Source organism: Antedon mediterranea, chromosome 3, assembly GCF_964355755.1.
Source record: "Antedon mediterranea chromosome 3, ecAntMedi1.1, whole genome shotgun sequence".
Lineage (NCBI taxonomy): Eukaryota > Metazoa > Echinodermata > Crinoidea > Comatulida > Antedonidae > Antedon > Antedon mediterranea.
Genome location: NC_092672.1, coordinates 14,914,956 through 14,939,831, shown reverse-complemented (window position 1 = coordinate 14,939,831; position 24,876 = coordinate 14,914,956). Strand labels below are relative to the sequence as shown.

At 34.4% G+C, this 24,876-nt stretch overlaps 1 protein-coding gene and 1 pseudogene across 2 annotated transcripts; one reads left to right on the top strand and one right to left on the bottom strand.

The window, feature by feature from the left end:
* Positions 1-2,079: 2,079 nt before the first annotated feature.
* On the bottom strand, positions 2,080-24,876 carry LOC140044956 (uncharacterized). Of its 2 annotated transcripts, XM_072089676.1 has the most exons (5): positions 24,790-24,876; positions 10,800-10,869; positions 8,649-8,705; positions 7,789-7,856; positions 2,080-4,925 (listed from the first exon to the last, which is right to left on the bottom strand). In XM_072089676.1, the coding sequence occupies exons 1-5, from the start codon at positions 24,841-24,843 to the stop codon at positions 2,742-2,744; spliced, it is 2,433 nt and encodes an 810-aa protein (XP_071945777.1). In that variant the 5' UTR covers positions 24,844-24,876; the 3' UTR covers positions 2,080-2,741. The 2 variants fall into 2 exon arrangements, with proteins under 2 accessions (XP_071945777.1, XP_071945778.1); XM_072089677.1 differs by lacking the exon at positions 24,790-24,876 and having other exon boundaries at positions 10,813-10,853.
* On the top strand, positions 9,398-9,515 carry LOC140045733 (5S ribosomal RNA; annotated as a pseudogene).

Genomic DNA, 24,876 nt, shown 5'->3' with positions numbered 1-24,876 from the left:
AGTAATGTTATATTGCCCGAAAGCTCTGCTAACTTTTCTGGCTGTTTTACTTTATCGTTTTGATATAGCTTTTTTTTGTATCTCATATTGAGATCCAGCCACTGATACCCACAGCATTGTCCTTTTTTCAGTAATTTGCCTTTGGATTTATATATACATAATAATATATATTAATTAAATTAATAAATAAATAAATAAATTATTCAATCAAATTTCAGTGTATCACCGGGCGGTTTAGAATTTATTTTGTGCCTGTGATGTTTATACAGTATATATAAAAGTATGTCTTCTGAGATCCTGCCTCGTGAATAAAATACTGAAAGATGAGGGCGTATCAATTTGATCTCTGGTGCACGTGCGTACAATTGAGGGACTAGTGCTGTTCCGCCGTACCACGCCGAGAATGTTAAAGAGTCGCTATCCAATCAGGTTTGAACAATAACATGAAAGCCCCAGTTGTCTAATGGTTAGGACATCTGCCTATCAAGCAGAATGTTCCGGGTTCGAATCTCGGTTGGGGTAATTGTCCTCATTCTCACAGATTTCCTTAACTTTATCGTTTCAAATTAATTAATTAAATTTCAGTATATCACCGGGCGGTTTAATTTATTCTGTGCCTGTGATGTTTATATTACGCATACAACCTTCCTTTATCGTTTTGATTTTGCCTTTTTTTGTATCTCCATTGAGATCTAGCCACTGATACCCACAGCATTGTCATTTTTTCGGTATTTTGCCTTTGGATTAATATATACAAAACGAAACACTATAATTACAAGGGCTTATCCGCTTGAGGTGAATAACCAATAAATAAAGATTCTGACAAAATCAATAAGGTCATATCCATGATAATAAAGGATTCAGAGCCATTATTATATTGAAAGCAAAGATAGTATAGCACCGTGTAAATGTTATTAGGTTATATACATTATCATGCATATAACCTTATTGATTTTGTCAGAATCTTTATTTAATTTTTTTATTTGTTACCCGCCTCAAGCGGATAAGCCCTTGTAATTGTAGTGTTTCTTTTACTTATTGGTTATCCACCTCAAGCGGATAAGCCCTGTTTCTTTTTATTATTAGTTATCCGCCTCATTTTATGTTTACTGCCTAATATGGTTAATAACAGATAAAAATTCCATGCAGTATCAAATCCATTGCTTTTTTCTACAATAAATAACATCTAATTTATCAAAACTGTTGTTTTTGCTCATTTTAAGTGAAATTTCATGGTTTCTCCCAGTTTCTATGGTTACAAGACTATTAAAATTTACCAAATATAAAATTATTAATGCGTAGCCTGTCACTTTTAACATGCTCGTATAACATGCAAAATTCTGCGCACTCATGTACTCTAATTTCAGTTAAAAAAAAAATGTTATGATTTAAAAAATTGTAAGCGCGCGTATGCATTCCATGCGCTAGGTACATATTTGTATTGTTATATAATATTAATAACATATGACTTGAAATCTATGAGTACCAAATTTATTATAATACAAACATGAATTTGATAAATCGCGTGTACACTGCATACATTTTGATTGCTCACCATGAAAAGATAACCACATCGATTCCTGGCCATAAGGAATATACTCTGAAAAATTTACGTAGCTAGATGAAATTGATCTCAAGATAATTGACGGACAAAATAGTGCTAAGGAAAGAATAAATAAAGAAAGATTCTGACAGAACCAATTAGGTTATACGAATGATAATGCATATAAAACCTAATTTATGCTTGCATGCTGATCCCAGGTTGGAAACTCTTTTGGGTTAAAATAGTCAGATATCAAAATTTTTGCTCAGTGTAGTTTTTATGTAGAATTTTTTTTTTAATAAGCGCAACTTTTCAAACTTTTAAAATGTTATGTTTTCTGAATGATTATATAATTTTTTTTAATGCAGTTTGTGATATATTTTTTACTATGGGCAATGAATAGTATATCATCAGTATTTAACATGTTTTAATTAAATTATGTTTAAATGATTTGTTTACTTGTTTTGGCTAGTACACGTGGATGGTATGTTCTTGTTTTTAAGTAATCTGTAAACTTCCAAGTAAATTTTTTTTTTTCAGAGGGACAATATTTAAAAGATGCAAGACTAAATATATTTAAATATTTTATTGAAATTATGTACAAAAACTTTTTAAAACTATCTTAGAATTAGGAAATGTTAAAAAAATATGTATGTATTAAAAAACACATATTTACAGTTAAATTTCTTGAAATACCTTGAGATTGGAGAACACTGTCTTTGGTAGCAGGACTAATTACTTATTCTATGGAACATAATATTTCAATTTTTAAAAAAAGTATCAATGTTTCAGGATCATCAAAATCAAAATAATTTTTAATTGAAAATGGATCCATGGTGGTCCTGAAATGTTGATTCTTTTTGTCATAATATGTATGTATTAAAAAACACATATTTACAGTTAAATTTCTTGAAATACCTTGAGATTGGAGAACACTGTCTTTGGTAGCAGGACTAATTACTTATTCTATGGAACATAATATTTCAATTTAAAAAAAAAGTATCAATGTTTCAGGATCATCAAAATTAAAATAATTTTTAATTGAAAATGGATCCATGGTGGTCCTGAAATGTTGATTCTTTTTGTCATTAAATTTGATCTACAATGCTGTTTCACAATCAACTTTGTAGATCAAACCAAATTATAAATATGCCTTGCTACCAAAAGTAGAATTACTACTCAAACACACAATATCATTTTAGCTAAATGTACAATTAAAACAGAATGCTTTCTCGCATAGACCAGGACCTAAGCAAGAAAATGAAGCTGATAAATTCTTAGAAGAAATGTTTGAAGAATTTCCCTGTTTTATGGATTTTGAATTCCCCTGGGAGCTCTTCTTCTCTTTGCTAGTTTCGGAAATAGATGTAATTGAATTTAAATTAGATTTGCTGTTGGGTATTTTCTTTGCGATATGAAACGACTTTGGTTTTGATTTCCTTGGGGTTGATGTCCGAACACTTGGTAAAGTTGATGTCTTGAGAGTGGAATTGGAAGGAGTCTGTTTTCTTGGAGATGTTCTTGATGGGATACGAATTGATTTTGGTGATTGAAGTACATCATTCTTATAAGAAACTGGGTCAACTGATAAACTTTGACATCGTTCAGGACTGATTTTATGAATGACAGACAGCATACTTACATTACTGACATCAATGCTGGATTCATCTGGGTGCTTGTTTACGAACCATGAATATGTGTTGTTTGCATAAATATCTTCTGTCTTAATGTTATTACTGGTAGTACTTCTGGCAGCCGTTTTAATCACCCTGGTTTCTTCCATTGGCAAAGAAGGTTTCTTCACCCACCAAACATCCTTCTCATTTGAATTATTATTTAGCTGATTGCTTTTGACACTAGTACTGCCATCATTATGTTCTTTTGTTTCTACAATTATCTTTTGAGTGGCCTGGTGGTGAACATGTTTAGGCTTATGTGTGGTTAAAATTGTATTTTTCTGTGCACTAATGCTAAAAGCTTTAGCATCTGAACTGTCATCATCTGATATAACAATTGAATTTATTCGATCATCTGAATCCTTAAACTTCCTTTCAATCATATTCTTACATGTTGCTTTAAAATCTTTACTGTTATCAATCTTTCTCTTACAATTTCTTGGTGACTTCACAATTAAATTGTTACAAGGTGAGATAAGTAATCTTGGAGACCGTTTAGCACATTGATTACGAGGAAGTCGATTTGGTGTTTTAATACCAACTTCCTGGTCTTCGATTGAAGAAACAAGAGTGGCAAAAGCTGTTTCTACATCTACTGATTCAGTATCCAGAGATTCAGCTGTTGCAGGTTCTGGGGAAAAAGAGAAGTGCTTTCTAGAAGACTTTTCAAGAGCAGCTCTTGCATTATTCTGTTCCATAAGAACTTCAAGTGGTGAGTTCATAAACTGTATAATCTCTTCAGTAGTGCAACCTGGGGTTGCTGGAGCTGTTAGCTGTAAATTTAGGTGAATTTTACTTTTTGGCGTTAAAAGGGAATTCGGCATATCTTTTAATCTTTCAGGTTTGGAAACATTTATGGATGATTTCCCACACTTTGTAGAATCATGCTTCCCAAAATATTGAAATGGTTTAGTTTGTTGTTTTTGAACAATTTCACTATTTTTAAAGGCTACATCTAATTTAAAATCAGGCTTTGGAAACATATTTTTTAATTTGTTTTCATGGCAAAAGTCAGGTTTACTTAAAATAGATTTATTTACGGGTCTCTGAGGAACATTAGGAAATTGATTTGATACTTTGGAAATTGATCCACATTCCATACCAGTATAACTGGATGTTTTACTTTGCATAAACTTTGGTTGATTAAAAACAGAGTTACATTTCATATCTGAGCCATCAACTGTGTATGTTGTGTTCATTATACTTTGTTTGGAGACTCCTGTACCAGAATGGCTTCCACAGATTTCAGATGCTAATGGAAAATTTAGACTACCGAGTCTGAAAGTACTGCACTCAATGACATCATCATTAATAAGCTCCATTTCTTCCTCATCTGAAGAAAAAGATGAGTGTGGACCTTCCAAAATGAAGGATTGAACAGTTTCAACAAATTGCCTTGTTTCTACACGAATCGATGGTATTTTTCTAGACAGTGTATCGCTATCTTTAAAAGCTTCTCCCTTATTGAAATGCCTGCTATAAACATATTTGTCTTCAGACTCATTAGTATAATACTGGACATCTTCTAATGAGTCACTTCCGACATGCAGTGTTGTTTCATGTGGGTGTATGAGATTACTTTTATCGTTTTGACTTTTCTTTTTCCAGTATCTCTTTCTTTTTGGCGTCTGATGTGCTGGGCCACTACCATCAGAATCTTTACCAGAACTACTATTTTCTAATGAATAGTTTTCATCAGAAGTATTCTAAAAAAGAAAACATTTTATTTTTTAAAAATGAGATGAATTTCATTATGTAATAACGTATTTTACATTACGATTAATTCTCTATCGGAATAAGGTATAAAATTCCCCTCTGTCAATAAATTCAAGACTGAAATCTGGGACAATTTGGGAGATGATTCGACCCGGACCAAACTTTGTGGGCCGAAACATTTCACTTTAGTTCAACTAGCCACACTAGCTAGTGAGATTTCTATTATACGTCACATGGCATTTATGCAAATCAACCCAAGTGAGCATATGTTCAACAATGATTACGTAATCATTAGCTCAGTTACTGAACGCATATTGCCGTTTCATTTTTCACAAAGTTATGTAATAATATATTTATATAATGGGTGTGGCTTAAGTAATGGCATCATTATATTGTTCAAATTATATTTCATATAGTTCCGTGGCTTTAATTTAATACCAAACATGCCATATTAATTTAATTTCTTAAATTTTCCCACAAAGTTATGTAATATATAATGGGTGTGGCTTTGATAACGTCATTATATTGTAAATTATATTTTTCTCATGTTAGTGATATTGTACAGAAGCTATGATTTAAAACCAAACTTGACATATTTATGTAATTTATATTTTTAAAATATTTTTACATAGCTAATAAGATATTAAAAATTGGCATGGTCAAAATGACATCATTAAATTGTTCGAATTTTTGGGCACCCCTTCTAGAATTGTTAGTTAGGTCCTAAAGAAGGTTTCTGCCAAGTTTGGTGCTTTTGTCACAAAATACACAAAAAAAGTGATAAGCGACCTGACTAAGTAGTACTACCCCGTAGTCCCTCTGAAAGAAATTTGGGAAAAAAAAAAGCTTATTTATGCTTATAAAATGTATATCATTCTCTCACTATCCTTAACTTATGATAAAAGAACTTTAATTTTCATTAATGGAGTATATTTTTTATTTACCTCCGCCAATTTACCTCGATTTTGATAACTATAATGGTCTTGATAACGTGCAATTTTTCTCATTACTTGTTTGCTTTCTTTTTTAATTTTTCTGTTTTACTGGGCTTTATTTTTATGTATATTTATATATTTATAGTTTTATAAATGTTGTATTTTCTCTTGTTTGTTATGTGCAATTTGGACCCCATTGGAAATGGGCTGGTTTTTCCGGCCTAATGGGTGTTCCTGATGCTCGTTATTTTGTCTTTTGTCTGTTCGTTATTTTAATGTTGAGCATCAAATAAATTCAATCAATCAATCAAAGGAGGTATGAAATCGATTGCATGTGTCTGTTTGTTTGTCTATTTGTTAGCAGGATTACTCAAAAAGTTATTGCAAGATCTTTACCAATACAAAATGAAAATACACAGTTATGTGGTCGAGGACCACTCCATTAAATGTTGGAGGCAATCCGGACCAGGGTCCCAATTCTGGACCACTTTTTAGTATTATTTTCAGACATGCTAAAAGACATGTTAAAAGATAGGAGACAATTTTCAAAATTCGGCGAGCAGGCTGTATTTCTGTTTCTACATGTCCATTTTTGTACAAGAGGCAAGAGTTATAATGTGTGATTTGTAATTTTAAAACATAATTTGATTAACAGGTTTTTCGATACCTATTTCTTTTCAAATTCACCCGTTTGTTTTTGACGTTGCTGTTCTATTGTAAGTCAACTGAAACTATTGTATACATAACCATTACACCAAATTTGCATATACGTGGTTGTAGTGAAATTAGCCTAATCACACACAGCATTAACGCCCGAATTCTTAAAACGGACTTTAGTCGTAGTTCGAGCTAAAACTAAAAAAATGACGTCATTTTAATTCATAAACCGAACTTCAACTAAATCACCGACTAAATCAGGCCAACCTCGACCAAATCGAGACGGATTTTGATCGATTTTTTAGTCCTGGAGGGGGCAGGCTAAATGGTCGACTAAATGGTTTTTAAACGATGTTTATCAAAAACGTAACAGTCATTGAGTTGTTATATTGGCCAGATATTGAAGAATGAAATATCTATATTTATATTAGCTTAATTAAATATACATTGGTATAAGTTATAATAATGAAAATCATCTTTATTTACAACTGTATACAAATTACATTATTTTCTTCACGCAAGTCCGACTTCAGCTACGTCACGCCATAGCGACAATGGGAGATGCAGCAATTCACCACGCGATGGAATGTTTAGGGGGCCTAGCGCTTTCTTGTCACGCTATGAAGTGCTTGGTTCGTCGCGATTATACTTTGTTGGGGGCCTAGAAAATATAAAAGTTACCGTACCGCCATGGTTCCTAAATATATTTTGAAGATTTTATTTGTTGTTAATCAAATATACTTCACTGTTAAATTAATACTGATATTGTTCTAATAATTAACGATTAAAATTATTTTTCATGTATATAGTCCTGATGCGTAAAAAGTGTTGTAAGAAATGGAAAGTGATATCAATGCGCAAAATTTCCTCTGCTCCTCAAATACTCTCTTGTCATTGGCCAAATGTATAGCTTTTGTTACCCAGACGTGTGCAACTCGACTAAAAGCTCGACTTCATTAAGTCGAACTGCAAACTTTGACTACTTCGCTTTTGAATCGAATTTGAAGTAATAGCTCGAACTACGACTTTTTCAAGTCGAACTTCGAACTACGACTAAAGTCCGGTTTAAGAATACGGGCGTAAGACACAAATTTAATATGTATATTTTTTCCTCTGTGAAATCTTACAATTTTACAGTAGGCGGAGGTATGCACTCTCGGAGTGTCATTCTTATTAAAAATATATTTCAGATAGCAGTCTGAGTTTTATTGTCGCAGATTTCTAAACTACAGCAATAACTTGATAATAATGACAGTCTTACATCATTGTTGTCCGAGTAGTTTGTACTACCAAGAGCCGAGTCTGTACTTTCTTTTGTAGAATCACAACCTGGAAGAATTAAGATTGTTGTATGTTAATCTGTCAACTTTATGTTCAATAATTTAAATTGTGAGTACCGTTATTAAAGCATGGTTCCTACTAGTAACAAAATGGACGTAGACCCAACAAAAGTAAAATAGTAAAAGGTAATTATCTTAGTCCTCCTCAAGCTTAACTGGAAACTGAGGAGATTCAGATAGGCCCTCTACGGACCCACGGCAGCCAGCAGTGCAGCGTCTATCAGATCAGCACACCGTGAGTGAGTGAGCAACGACAAGCAACAGTTAACAATAGAGTTCTGCGGTGCGACGTCACAACGATAGAGGGCACTGCATGGTTGCTAGCCAACCAAAAAATGCGTTCAACGCTACTATGTTGATAAACTGTATAGATCTGTATTTCTATCAAATTATGTATCTTGGCTTGATTTTTGTTAACTTAAACTATAGTTGAAGAATCAATAGATCATTAAAAACAAATATTTAGTGATCTTTTGAAATTTTAGTTTGTTTTTTTAAAAAATTATTAAGTTTTAAAATGACTACTTCAATAAGCCTATTCCAAACTATTGGTGACAAGAGTCAGGTTGAACGCATTTCTTGGTTGGCTAGCAACCATGCAGCGCCACCTACCGTCATGACTTCAGCACCGCAAAACTCTATAACAATCCATTATGATTGGTTACCTATGTTGCGCTTATGTCCTTGTGTTGCATCCTAGTTAGAACCAAGTTTTAGTGATTTACATAATATCAAAAACATCAATACTAATAGTAGTAATTTACTATAAAAGGTTGAATACCTGATTGAAAAGTAAAAGATCCAAAGCCCATATTTATTTGTATTTTCGCCAGATGACCTGTGTTATAAACAAATGTAATTCCATCATACAGTAAAACATAAATAAACAGTGCGATTACAAATAATAGGGAGTTTTATGATGCTGTATGTTGTATTATTATATTGCAGATTCTGTCATGTCCTCAACCCAACAGAAATAGCGATATTTTTTGCATTAAAATGTTCTTACAAAACTAGTTTAGATCAATGTATGACTGAGGAGATGGTTGCGTTTCATATCGAAGATGTCGTCTCCCATCCTTATTAAAGTTGTATATAAGGCCTGCCCTAGGTTAAGTTAACCCCAGTCAGGGCCTAGCCCTAACAACAGCAGCCAGCTGCTGACGTTTTATTATATGCATTATTACAGCAATTAGTATGTTATTTTTGCTAGTATAGTAGGTCAAGATTAGCTTGTTGCAAAGATTTTCAAATCATTATTCATTGTCTAGTCGTGCTATCTTTGTGTTGCATGCTTTTGATTCTGTGAGCTTTGTTATACCAAATGATCACAAACAAATCATCATTCCTATTGGATAGCCATGATATGATGTAATGCCATTTACCGTACCTTTAGCAGCCAGAAGGTAAGATACAGTACCGTATCTCTAGGATATCAATTATAATTATTCATTTAACTAAAACTTTGACCTAAAAAAATTTTTTTTAGTGTAATATGGTAATGTTTAATGTAATGTGTAATGTTTAATTTAATACGGCTTTACCACGTTGAAACACCGGTTCTCGTCAGATCACCGAAGTTAAGCAACGTTGGGCCTGGTTAGAGCTTGGATGGGAGACCATCTGGGAATAGCGGGTGCTGTATACGGAGCTGGGGTCCCGTTAGGCATTTGAAATCAGCACTGCTGACTCTTATGGCAGCCCCTGCATCTAGTATCTGCCTCAGACCTCTGGTCAAGGTGGGCACTGGACGAGAGAAGCCCTTGATCAATGTCAGGACCAATCAAGGTGCTTTAAACTCTCCTGGCTTTGTTTGTATCAAACCTGTTAGTGGCGGTAATTATCGCTGTTGGTTTCGATTGAATAAAATAAAAATAAAAAAATAAAATAAAAATAAAAATGTTATAATAATTACTCCCTAGTAGATGTGAACAAATATAACATAATTAGATTGTAGATCATGTCAATCAATGGATTCTAAAATAGAAATGATGAAGGATGATAAATAGAAATGGTGAATGATGAAAGGTTATATAATATAACCTTTCATCATTCACTAAGTGCCATTATTTGTACCATTACACGAATACAAAACATTCATTATTTATTTTATATAACATCTAAATAAATTCCTGTCATTTAAATCAAATAAGGTAGCCCTAGCCAAGGCCTACATTTCATTCACATTGATTAAAAACATTTCGTTTTTAATAATTTTATATTAAATGTTATATTTATATGGATTTTATAAACACTACTAGTACTACACTACTTTTGTGTTAATTATGTCAACAAACGACCAACCTAGTAATAGCCTAGTACTAGCTTGGCTGAAAGGCAAAACTTCGACAGACAATTGGAACTTATCTAGGCTAATTATGGTTTTTCCAACAATTCCACGTCTTGTAGGGATGTCCCCATTAATTAACCAAAATCCTAAAAACAATCTAAAGCTGCCCGCGGTACAAGATACCAGACGACAGGTGGCGCTGTTGTATTTCACAGCACAGAGCCATTACAGCTGCAGTATATCTAACATTTAATTTGTATATAGTACTAGATTTTTTTTCATCTGCGAAACGTTTTTTTTTTTCGTACACAAAATAAAAATGTTTAAAAGAGAAAGGAAATTGAGGCCACCAGGCGACAGGTGCCGTTGTTGTATTTCACAGTACAGAGCCATATTACAGTACTGTATATCTAAAATTTAGGTAATTATTCTCATCCACGAAACTTTTTTTTTTTTTCGTACACAAAAATGTTTCAAAAAGTACTATTGCACGCCATGTGACCCTCAATCGTCCAATCAAATGACAGCAATTTATTTAGGTGTTATATAAAATACAATATTGTGTATACTATGCATGTGGCAGGGCGTTTATTTGATGAAAGTGTTTATTCGAATAAATATGGTAAATTAGTTAGCACTCACCTTTGTTACCTACCGTAACATCGAGTGTATTCAGGTCAATTTCATCATCATCTGGGAATGGCTGATTATACTTTAAAAAACAATTAAAAGCATATGAATGTAGTTAATTTATTTTATTCTGGTATAAACACAAAACGTAGCCAAAGGCTAAAATTATTGCATTTACAAAAATATAGAAGTTGTATTGCATACATATTTAAACTTTACTCTACTGATAGTGATACTTTTTCAGCCGTTTTTTTAGCCGTGGCTAAAGATATGGTAGTGTATCCTAACTTCCGTTTGCAAAAGGTACGGTAAAATTGCATTACTTCATAATCGGCCAATGAGGTGCTGGTACGTGTTTGACGTCATTGTATAAGGACTTTGGATTGGTTTTTATCGCGAATCAGTGATCAACCGCTTAACATTTTCTTTATGCTTTATTTATCGCTACTTCGTGTTTGACAAAAACTAAATGTAGCCTACGTCTGCTATTATTGAAAAGCCAAATACAGAAAACCGTTTCAAAAGAGGCCTACTACGCACTACATATAACCTATAGCCTCATTATATGAGTTTGTTTGTGTAGGGAAAGCGGTGCTAGGCTGTGGCCAGCTGCATGTGTGCACTGATTTCTGTGACCCAGCCCTGGGGCTAAATCATAGTATTTAATATATTTAATGTCCGCATTTGCTTGTTGTTTATGGTCACCATCTGTAAACAAAGTTTAATAAAAAAAAATATAGGCCTAAATAGGCCATTTGGAATAAAAATAAAACTCCTTATTAATAGTAACTATGGACAAATGAACTAGACGCAACACAATTTTCAACATTGAATTATAATTTCTTTGTAGTTTTTCTAATTTGGCTATCAACATATCGGATTTAATTATAATACTACTACTATATGATGTATAATGAATGAAATAATATTTGAGATTGAGTGCATGTTTTGTAACGTCCACCAACCACATGAACTTGCTTTATTAAGTCTACAGAATCAATGTTGTCTCCCGTTATCAAACTTCTGGATTGAAGTCACAGAATCAGCTCACACATCACAACCTGGCGCTGCTGATAGGCATTCTCTACAGACGAGATATGAAAAAAGTCCTTATCGATGACAACACACGTACCAGCACCCCATTGGCTGATTATGACGTAATACAATTTTACCATACCTTTAGCAGACGGAAGTTAGGATACGGTACCGAATTTAGCCACCCACGGCGGTAATTTAACTCTTCCCTGGTACAACGTCAACTATAAGCCAAATAATTAGGTACGACTTTGCATTACATGCGGGTTAGCATGTGTACGGGTTGGTTTAGGGGCGCTAATGCAGTTTAGCATGTGTACGGGTTAGCATGTGTACGGGTTGGTTTAGGGGCGCTAATGCAGTTTAGCATGTGTACGGGTTAGCATGTGTACGGGTTGGTTTAGGGGCGCTAATGCAGTTTAGCATGTGTACGGGTTAGCATGTGTACGGGTTGGTTTAGGGGCGCTAATGCAGTTTAGCATGTGTACGGGTTAGCATGTGTACGACTTTGCATTACATGCGGGTTAGCATGTGTACGGGTTGGTTTAGGGGCGCTAATGCAGTTTAGCATGTGTACGGGTTAGCATGTGTACGACTTTGCATTACATGCGGGTTAGCATGTGTACGGGTTGGTTTAGGGGCGCTAATGCAGTTTAGCATGTGTACGGGTTAGCATGTGTACGGGTTGGTTTAGGGGCGCTAATGCAGTTTAGCATGTGTACGGGTTAGCATGTGTACGACTTTGCATTACATGCGGGTTAGCATGTGTACGGGTTGGTTTAGGGGCGCTAATGCAGTTTAGCTTGTGTACGGGTTAGCATGTGTACGACTTTGCATTACATGCGGGTTAGCATGTGTACGGGTTGGTTTAGGGGCGCTAATGCAGTTTAGCATGTGTACGGGTTAGCATGTGTACGACTTTGCATTACATGCGGGTTAGCATGTGTACGGGTTGGTTTAGGGGCGCTAATGCAGTTTAGCATGTGTACGGGTTAGCATGTGTACGACTTTGCATTACATGCGGGTTAGCATGTGTACGGGTTGGTTTAGGGGGGCTAATGCAGTTTCGTACCCACCCCTTAAAATTACTCAAAATCTTCATCCAACCTACTCACGAGTTGTCTACAACATCCTGCAATCATAAAATTGTAAAAAATCGATATTTTTTAAAATTTATAATTAATTCTAATCAATTAATATTGAGCACCCTACAGAAATACATCGCCAGCTTAGATTCACGAAAATCATCGCTAGGCCTGCCGATAAAGTATGGAGGCCTCATAGGGCATTAACTCTTGATAGAGTAAACTGTTGCGTTCAATAAAAGGCGTAGAACTTAATGTTTAAAGCACGTACTAAATAATAATTTGCATTCCGACATGAGTTTTGTATTTTTAATAAAGAAATAATATACAATTGCTGTATTCATCATTGTGGGTATCACCATATGTTATGTTTTTAATTTGTTCTTGTTCTTCTTTCATTTTAATAGTAGAATTTCACACAGAAAAGAAGATAAATATAGAACTGCTGACTCTTGAAGACTGATATAAGTACTGACCAATTTTTCTCTGTTTCAGTTTATTTTACATTATGGTTTGTAGGTCAAATAAATAAATGAAATTAAAAGAATGGCAGTACTTCCTTCAGTCATAAGCTACAATGTTATAACACAATAAACAAGCTTATGACAAATTAATTGTTTTAGTAATGTTAAAACGCCAATGGTTTCCCTGATTTTATAGAAGTATATATTAACATTTTTTATTCACCCATGGAAATAAGAAATGCAACAAAACAGAAAGATATGATTTATTGAAATGTAATGTACAGTAATACAATGATAATTATAATAAAAATGTTTTCCATCAATTACTAGAATTTATTTTACTTCTGCTGACACTGAATACATCATTTCATGTCTTTCATTTCTTCTTTTTTATCTTCTTTCCATAAAAATATAACATTAAATAATGAATCAACTATTCATTATTTATTTTTAACAATATTTTACGACTCGAGGATGATCCGTCCAGCGAAGCTGATCATTAGGGACCCTCACAAAAATATAATTTGACAAGACAATAACACACAACACTTAAAATATATAATATATTAAATTGTTTGCAGACGATACCAAGCTATATAGAGTAGTAAGTAATGAGTTGGATAGAGATACTCTTTAGCAGAATGTAGATATTTTATACAAGTGGTCACTGGATTGACAATTACCCTTTAATTTATCTAAATGCAAAATAATGCATTTCGGTCGAGGGAATAATATGTTTAAATATTATATAGGAGGAGTTGAAATTGCAGAGGTTAATGTAGAATCGGACCTTGGTATTTAGTTTGATCGGAAACTGGATTTCTCAGCTCATTCTGTTAAAGTTGCGAGAGCAGCTAAAATAGAAGATTGAGTCTGATTAAAAGATCATTTAAAAATCTTGATAGTGCAGGATATACGTTTATCTAAGTCTATGATTCGACCGGTTAATGGAATATGGTAGCTGTGTTTGGAACCGGCCCTAGATATAAGACTCAGATTACTAGAGAAAGTTCAGCAGAGAAGGACTAAAATAAATTGATTAAGGATTTGAAAGATAAAGATTATGTAGATACTAGGCTGAGGACTTTAAATTTACTCACATTATTATTCAGGAAAAAAAGAGCAGATGTTATTCAGATTCTATAAGATTTTTCATGGTATTATTCTTTGGATCCTGATAGATTATTTACAGTAAGAGATCTGAATATTCTAGGACTAGAGGCCTTCCATTCAAAGTATATAAATCTAAAACAAATTTGATTGTAAGGAAGAAGTCCTTTGCTTCTCGCGTCGTGAATGATTGGAACTCCCTTCTTTCAATAAGTTCATAGCGGGTATTGGGAAGTTCTGGTCTGGCCACCATTTAAAGTTCTGCCCGCATAAGTTGGAAGAGGATGCTGTAATGTTTGAGGGACAAATAAGCACAGTTCTCTAAGTCTCGAAGATTCAAGGTAAATTCAAGGTAAAATAAAAAGAATTTCTAAAAATTAACAGCGTAATTAAACACAAAATATTTCTTTATGAAAAGACTTAAAATTCGTTTCATGAGGAACATGTAAAAAATATTTGTTATACCTAACAGCGTCCTCTATAGATCGATGCCCTATGATACCTCCATACTTTTTCGGCATGCCTGGCGATGATTTTCGCGAAGCTAAGCTGCCGATGGATTTCTGAAGGGTGCTCAATTATTAATTGATTAAAAATATTTATAAATAAAAAATTATCGATATTTTACAATTTTATGCTTGCAGAATGTTGTAGACAACTCGTGAGTAGCCTAGCCTAACTGGTTTACGATGAAACCGGTAGCGTCTGAAATCGGTCGTGATAAAATCAACTTCCGGTATTTTGTATGGCGCGCCGCTAGAGCTATACGTTTGATGATATCTGTCGCGTTTGAAATCGGTCGCGTTTGAAATCGCGCTATTTTGTATGGAGCGAGATGCATGCTAGCGGGATATACATTTTCTTCGTTTAAATAGATTTAATTGATATTTTTTAGGAACTAGAATATTTATGTGGATATTTTTTATTTGGTTAATAAATATTTATTATCAATCATTATTTTTTTTCATTTCACAGGTCTCGGAGGATCTGTATCTTTTCAAAATGGCATTTCTAAACACGTTCAGAATAATATGCATATAATAATTTTATTATGTATTGTAATTAATATATTATATAGAGAATATATGTCTGTGTCTTTTATTATGAAAACAATTTCGTAGGCGAGTTACTGAAATAAACCCCCAAATAAGCCATATCAGATGCGCCTTCTATTATCGTGCAGCCGTTAACTGTACGTTATTTCGCTGACGGGATTCCCCTTTAAAAAAAACATGCACTAGTGTTTCAAATCATGGACAAAACACGTACGATTGTTTCCCATGGCTAGGTAAAATGACGTATAGCCCTATTACTAAAAACCATACATTTGAAACATCTATGGGCCTCCTACACGTGATTTTGTGAAACATAGTTCCATGGTTAAAATGGACCTGAAATGGATTTTCGATTTTTTTCATTTTAGAATGATGTTTTGGGGGCTATTAGGTGTTGCTAGAATGTATATTGTTACAAAATATAAATTGGCCCTTTTGGGGAAAGCCCCATTTGAAAATCAAAAAAATTTGCGGGTGACGTCACTTTGCGAATATATTCCTATCCCTCCAATGGACAATTTGCAGTTTTTTGGCTATAACTCTTGAAATCTATGAAGTATTTTCTAAAAAATGCTTGTGCATTTGCAGAAACGTATTTAGAATTTTTTTAGATAAAATTATTACCGTATAAACGGTTATTCAGCGAGTAAATGACGATTTAATATCTTAAAATCAACGTTTTTTTTCTGGCAATACCGAAGTTGGCCTGGCAACATTGTCCGGGATACAGCTCCGTGCGCAATGATGCGTATCCATATTTTCCGTTCGTGTATTTTGTATATCGTTCGTAATTTATACTGCTAAAATGTGTTACCATACATACCCTTACAAATTAGCGCGACCAAAATAAAACACGACCGATATCAAACGTAACTATATGATAAAAAGCATATCTAATGGCACTCCATACAATATACCGGATGTTGATTTTATCGCGACCGATTTCAAGCGCAACCGATTTCATCTGACATTGCCTAACTAGGTTAAGGCCCTAGGCCTAGATGAAGTATTGAAAACATTTCGAGTAATTTTAAGGGGTGGGTACGAAGGGCGCAGGTCAACTCGGCCCTAAACCGTCTCGGCCAAAGTCAAGTCGGCCCCAAGTCAAGTCGGCCTCAAGTCAACTCGGCCTCACGTCAACTCGGCCTCACGTCAACTCGGCCTCAAGTCAACTCGGCCAAAAACTAATCCGTCAACTCGGCCTCTAAAAAGTATGGAACACAAAAAGTGCTAAAATATAGTAGTAATAGTAGGCCTACATAATAGACGAAATAAAACGGAAATTTCAATGTAAATTATAACCCACTGGGCCTGATCGTTTTTTAGTATTTATTTATATTGTTGGTTGGTTAGTCTCAGTAAGAACCCTCAGTAATGTGTTTGTTAGATCTATTTTTTGATACAAGGATGTTCCCATCGAAATATTTTTAGAAGGCTAGGCCTATACAGTAGAACCTGTGTTTTACGTACCCTGATTTTACGTTCCCTCGATTTTACGTACGCTTAAAATAACCGATGACGTCATCATTTTCTTACATTGAGGGCGCAATTTAACAACAACAAAGCACACAAAGCCACAATCATGGCTGTGTGAGGAATTCTGCTGTGTGTGGGACAAGCTACGCACGTGCATTCCCCCTAAAGCAGCGACTGTTTTTAATATTGATAGAAAACAATTATATTTTACACTTTATTTTAAACATCGCACAGCCTGTATACTGTACTTTTCTAGTTAGGCCTCACATCTTGCTAGGCCTGCTAGCTTGGCCTGAATAGTCTAGGCAAGGCCTAGCTAGTGACCACCTGCATACTGTACAGAAGTAGGCAAACACGGCTAGCTACGATCTCTACGTATTTGGGGTCAATTTAAGGTCAACCTTGATTTTACGAATCCCTTGTTTTACGTACGTCTTTCGGTCCCGTACCGTACGTAAAATGGAGGTTCTACTGTATATTATATAGATATTATTAGATTAATAATACAGTAAAATAAAAATGGGGTTTTTTTTGTATATATTTTCTCTCAAATTATTAGCAATATGTTACGGTCAAAGTGAATAACTATATAATTGTGACATTAAAACGGTATATTACAGTAACAATATCTTTCACACATTTATTTTTTCGGGGGTACAATGACAATGTCAATCAAACTACCGAAGAGATTATGGAAACAAATTCGGAATGTTCTGTCATGTTAATGTTCTATTGCAATTGTGCGCTATTCAAATTGTTTTTATTACTTTTGTGATTTGATTATAAAATAATGGAGAATCCAATGAATACCCCTTTTACACTATCACCGTAACAGCGGTGTAACCCCGCAGTTGTTAGTACACCGGGCCGTTAAACTCCGGTGTTGTGGTTTTTATTGACTGGTGTAAATGGGAAAATCCAACCACCCCGGTGTGCTCTTCCCGGGGTGAAATGAAGCTGAATGTTTTCCGGTGTACCTTCTCAGAGACACGAAGTTTTTGTGGTTCAACACCGAGCTGTTAAAGGTCATTGACGTGAAAATTTAACATGTTGTCACAGAAATACAATATATTATGCAAACAAAATAGTTTTTTTTGCTTAAAACAATTGTACGATATGTTGTGCTGTTCGTTATTTTCTTTTAAAGGCACAAACAAATTTATGACTCATTCTTTTCTGCTGAAAATATTGAAATGTTCGTGTGCATTCTACCTTACCAGAAAGCCTAAAATAATGTAATATTGGTGTAACTCTACCCTGGCCGATTCTATGTAGGCCTAATTATTGAAAAAGGGAAAAATATATATAATACTGACGTCTCAATGGATGAAAATGATATCTTTTTTAGGAACTGAAAAAGTACCATATAATAATTTTCCTTCATTGATACATTGTTATGCTAATTAACTAACAAATACATTTTTTATTTTAAATACTTACCGTACCTACCCTATTTTTACGGCAACCTAACAATTTAGGGCCTATTTAATGTACGTACAGTCTACAAGGCGGAAATGCAGTCATTTTAAAAAGAAAAATATTTTTGGCTAGTGTAAATGGAAATTGCCTCCGAGTTCAACTCGTGTTCCTCTCTCCGTCGATAGTGTAAAAAGGGTAGAATACATGTATGGGAAATTAATCTAAAACACACTGAAGAAATCATCATGAAAAAATGGCGTATTTTTATTTTGTCAAGCAAAAACTAAAACATATATTGTTTGAGTCCAAAACAACGGAATTCCTAAACAACATAATATTGCCTAAGTAGCATTCTTATCTGTTTTTTTTAACACCCACCGCGCCCTGATATTGTTCAATGAAAGTGATCACCTAAAGGGGCATTCCCACCGTACTTGTTCCGTTTCGCGGAACGGAAGACGGCGCCGTTTTTTTCAACGCGACACGCGCCCGTTCACCGTTCCGTTTTAAGCATTCACACTCATTCGATCAGATGTCTCTCCAATTCCCGCCGCACTTTTTTAACTTCATGACCCTTGACATAATAAACTACGAAACGAGTTATGATTGGTCAAATTAGACCGTGTTTCGTTTCCGTTCCGTTTCTATCAAGTTATGAGCGATCTGTCCGTTCCGTTGTTTTTCACCGGCCGTTCATTTTTCACGGAACAGATTTGGTGTAAACGCTGCTATTGTTTTAACGCTTTTCGAACAAAACGGTGCCGTTTTACGTTCCGTGAAACGGAACAGATGTGAATGCCCCTTTAGTCATGAGAATATACAGTAGCCAAATAACAGTTATATACAAACGTCAGTCATCATGTGATACTTTGTTTGAAAAAGAACAATACCTTAAAATTAAGAGAAATAACAACATGGACTGTCATGGAAGCAAATTTCTTTCTTCCCATGGTGTACTGTATTAATTATGAATAATTATGAAGTAGAAACGAAATGAAAATAACAATTTCATACAAAAAAAACGGTAAGGCCTATTTGAAAATAATGCACATTCATATCTGGGTGTGTGTGCATGTAACCTATCCCCATAATGCTTATGCAATTTGTATTCTTGCCTATTGATTTGTTATGATTTTAATGTTATTTTATTCTTTTTATATTGAGGTATATAGAGTTGTAGACAGTTGTCTTCTTCGACAGTTATTCCTGTATACAAAATGTGAAGAAATATTTATTTATTTCAAACAATATAAATAAATAGCCTACTACTTATCAAAACAAAAAACGATCAGGACCAGTGTGTTACAATTTATATTGAATTTTCCGTTTTATTTCGTCTATTATGTAGGCCTAACCGTACTATATCCTGCCATTATAATATTAACTACTAATTAGCCAAGGCTGAGACACAAAATTGGCTTAGTGATAGATTTCAAAGGGTTGTTGTGAATGGTAGGAAATCTGAGTGGGCCCCTGTTCATAGTGGTGTGCCTCAGGGTTCGGTCCTCGGACCGGTGCTTTTTCTCATTTTTATTGATGACATAGATTTTTCCATTGATTCTTCATTGTTGAAATTTGCTGATGACATTAAATTGTTTGGAAGTGTGCATTCCGAGGTCGATCCTGGAGTACTACAAAATGATATTGACAAGTTATCACTTTGGTGTCGTGAATCCCTAATGAGCTTTAATAGTAGTAAATGCAATGTCATGCACCTAGGATTTAATAATCCGAATCATTCTTATGAACTTGATGGGGTTATCCTAGATGAAGTAACAGAACAAAAAGACTTGGGAGTGATTATTGATAAATCTCTTAAGACTAGTAAACAATGTGTAGCAGCAGCCAAAACAGCAAATCGAGTTTTAGGTACTATTAAAAGATCCATTAAATATAAATCAGTTGATATGATTAAATCGCTTTATATTGGATTAGTCAGGCCTCATCTCGAATTTTCAGTCCAGGCATGGTCTCCTCAACTAAGGAAAGACATTCATTATTAGAAAAAGTTCAGAGGAGAGCAACTAGGCTACCACCTAGTTTGCATGGCATGCCCTATGCAGATAGGTTAAAAGTTTTTAATTTAACAACCTTAGAAGAAAGACGACATAGAGGGGACATGATTCAAACATACAATTTTCTTTCTAACAAAGAGGCTATTGATAGTGATTTACTTTTTAAAAAGTCTGAATATACCACCACTAGGGGTCATAAACATAAATTGAAAAAGAATAATGCTAGATTAAATTGCCGTAGTCATTTTTTTACCCGAGTCGTAAATTCATGGAATGCTCTCCCTGCCAGTACAGTAGAAGTTGAAACAACCATACTATTTAAAAGACAATTTCAGAAGACGAGGGAGGCTAATATAGAGGGCCACGACTGGCTCACCAGCCTCTTGCACCACTCATTTAGAGTGGTGTACGGTGAGTTACTATATTAGCACTTTTTGCGTTCCATAGTTTTTAGAGGCCGAGTTGACGGATTAGTTTTTGGCCGAGTTGACGTGAGGCCCAGTTGACTTGAGGCCGAGTTGACTTGAGCCGAGTTGACGTGGGGCCGACTTGACTTGGGGCCGACTTGACGTGGGGTCGACTTGACTTTGGCCGAGATGGTTTAGGGCCGAGTTGGATCGAATTCGGTACGAAACTGCATTTCATTAGCGCCGTTTGGGTATGGGTTCTAGCACCCGTTCGTTCCCCCACCACACTACACTGATGACAGGAGAGTCACAACGTACAACAGCCTGACCCAGGCCGGCCTATATTAGTAATAATAATAATACTTAAGCCTAGCCTAGCCTAGGCTAGTTAGGCCCTAGGACTCAGGAGGCTACTATTAGAGGCCTAGGCCTTAGAGAATAGCCTAGCCGGCGTGTGACCGAAACGGCCGCCGACTGAAACGGCCTTTACTTCGTAAGTAGTCAAATCGTATTTAAACATGTTACATAATATTATGTTGTGAGTGTGAAAAAGGAAAGTTTAGGTGAGGTGTGGTGCGAAACTGCAGTAATAGCGCCTAGGGCCTATATCTTATATAATTTAATATTGTCTAAATTCATTTCAATCTGAAAAAAAGTAAAACAATAGACACGTTTCGCGCTCGCGACCAATCAGAAATAGTGGGTATAGATTTGTAAACAAACCGAACACAGCTATATTGCGTGTTGAAGCATAGCGAAATGGCGACTGCCGAGTGCTTTTGTTACAAGGTGCATCATAAATGTTGTATATGTTGGATAAATCGTGAATTTAACTACACAAAATCACTGAATAATATTCCTGTAATTAATTTTCAAACACTTGCTGAGTGGTTTGCGTCGGCTCCGAAGTATAGTGGCGCAAAATCTTGGAAATTTTTCAAGGAAAGGTACGTCCACGATGTGCCCGCCCGGTGGCGTTGCCTGATGATGCGGTACTTGGTCTACTAGGCCTAGGAGGCTTGGGTGTCTGTTTAAGCGCCGAAGAACATCACATAATACATGGAAGATGCAATAGGAACATGAAGAAGAATGAAAGATAATAATTAATATATTTACGCAACATTTGTAAATAAAATCAACAGTTAACATGTAATGCACCGTAATTATATATGTCAAACCAAAAATGACAATACATAAATAAAGTCGATGATTCCGAACCAAATGCCCAAATAATTCTACAGTGAATATAAAACATAAGTTTAGAAAATAAATAACATCCTTACCATGCCATTCCATCAAAAGGCTAGTTTTGACGATTGCTTTTTAAGATGATCATCTCTCAGTTCTCCCCACGTACGTTCCCGAATGAAATTGGTTCTGCGCATGTGCGACCACGCACCGTTTAAAAGCCACACGCGCAGTTGTTTATTTTCGCGTAACGGTCGATTACATTTTGATCAACAAATGACCTGGCATTTTACATAACCTTTCTATAAAGTTATGACCTTCAAACAAGTTATTTTATTTTCCTTTAAACTTTATTATTCAATATATCTAAAAATACAATAAAAATATAAAACACAGTATAGCTATTATTTATGTTAACTTTCACTCAAATTTCACTCAAATTTTACGCCAAAAATCATGTAATTTTCAAACATCTATAAAAAAAATTCAAAAGTTTTTTGAGAGGTCAGATATTCTCATACATATTCATGAGAGATTGACCTTGTTATGTATTTTGAAAGCATTATGGAGGTAATTGATGGGGCGACGAGATAAAGGTGGAGAAAGTGATAAAAAATCACTATTTTCCCCCTAAAATACGGTTGTTTTGAATATGCTAGTGATCAACCAAACACACTAAAGTTGGTTAAATGCTATTTAAGGTAATGTGAATTACATTATCTTATTTTAAATTAGTTTATATCGAGTTGAGGCTAGCTACCACGTGTAATATTTTGGAAAAACATGTACGTAGGCCTAGTCTAGGCTAGGCCTCTCTTTGTCTGATTAACACTTTTCGTTATTGAATATACTTGGATTCTTCACTAGCTTTAGAAATTTTAAAGAACTAATGTTTCGCAATAATTTTAACGTTAATATTAGTATTTTTATATTGTTATTAATTAATTATACAATAATACGATTTTAGCTCCTTAAAATCATTACAGTGACCTACCCGTCTTTGATAATAGTATAATCTGTATTTTGTTATACAACATTAGGTTTGGGTTATTCCATTATAGTTAGAGGTAACACATATTTTATTCTATTCTTTTTGTTTGCATACAATTAAAATACAATGGAAAATTTATAACTAATGAGTAACAAACAACAATTCTTTTATTGTTTAAGGATATTTCTAGAGTTAACAGAAATGCAATAAGTACTATTGGATGAAGTACTTTTCCTGGTGAATATGATAAAAAAAATGACCGGCCTGGATATGATCGTCAACTAGTTTTTATGCTGCCAGATACTCCTCATACATACATCAAATTGATGATCAGATGGTTACTTTGGAATGGATTTGGAATCTGAGACAACTTTGACTTGTTGATAGAAAATTATGCTCATTTACTGTCTTTTTAATCACAATTATGTTCTACATAGTGTGAATCACATACAGTACTTGTGTTTTGCTAGTATATTTATCCATTCTGAAATAATAACTACTAGGCCTAATAAATATAAAAGTTAAAATAATGACTTTTAAACATACTACTGTACTGTAATTTAATTTTACCAAAATGTTTTTATAATAAAAAAAAATGTGATTATAAATAATAAATATAAGGCCTGTTGTGTCAATTTATTATAATCATGAAATACCTAGGCCTCGTATTGTACTACACAGTATTCATATACTGTATTTAAAATAAATGCAAAAATGAAAATAATAGAAAGTAACAATATATACAATGCCCGTCTGGCATAATTTCATAAAGTCATACAGCTTTATGTCTTTAAATTACAAATAAAAGTATGTAAAGCCTACAAAATTAGGTATATTCAAGCCTCTATAAATAGCCTTAAGACGCGCCACGCGCGACGCGCCTATGCTTTAACATAGGCACGTCTATTCTGATGTGTCAAAATAGCCGAAATTCAGTTAAATGATGCTCTAATATAGTAATTACCTCCTAATAATTTTAATTGGAATTAAATTAAATGATATCTAAATAAAATGATATGACACACTGCATATCTGGGAAAACTTCAGATTAATTACAATTTAACATTTTAAACGACTCGTTTTACTTCCGAAATTCTCGTAGCGTTGTTGTGTTATTGTTGTCATTTGCATTGATATGTTTGAAGTTTGATAGTATTTTAAATATTGTATCAATATTTTTAAAATCTTCACATTTCTAAAGAATATAATTTCAAAAATGAAAAAAGCTAAATGCTTAATATCATAGAGCAGTTTGTGTACATATTTTAGGTCTTTTAAATGTATGAATGATCGTCAAGTTACCGCGCGTCGTCCAAAAAGTTTCGTGCGAAAATTTTCTAATTACACGCTTGGTTGCTTCGACGCCCTCTATAGTTTTACCTTCTCAGCAATTACCTATAATTTGCATTGCGGCGAACATACGTGTCCCATGCTTTAACATACCTCTCGCTGTGTTTGTTTACCATTGTATACCCACTAAAAGGTCAAACTGACGTTGACCTCGCGAGCGCGAAACGTGTCTATTGTTTTAAACCATACGTCGTTTTGATTACATGTTGTATGACAAACGGCACACGCGGCGTTTCATACATTCAATTGTGTTTTAATTGGCGGCCGTTTCAGTCGGCGGCCGTTTCGGCTGTATGTAAACCGCCTAGCCTAGGCCAGGTTGAAGAATTCGTCACTGTTTTACGGTTAATATGATTAGTCTATATGCCTAGACGGGCGCCTAGAATACCTAAAACATTAAATCATACCTTGGCAAAAATACTTTTAAATTTTGACTCTAAGTTGTAAAGTGAGGAATTCATTATTTTTTGCACTTCCACACACACTATTATAGG

What these genes read in the sequence shown, in the direction of transcription:
- LOC140044956 (XM_072089676.1), bottom strand. Translation starts at nt 24,843, where the DNA reads ATGAATTCCTCACTTTACAACTTAGAGTCAAAATTTAAAAGTATTTTT. An exon ending in TGTTACGGTAGGTAACAAAG is followed by an intron (nt 8,706 to 10,799) that starts GTGAGTGCTAAC and finishes TTTATAACACAG; the next exon opens with GTCATCTGGCGAAAATACAA. An exon ending in ACTACTCGGACAACAATGAT is followed by an intron (nt 4,926 to 7,788) that starts GTAAGACTGTCA and finishes TTTCTTTTTTAG; the next exon opens with AATACTTCTGATGAAAACTA.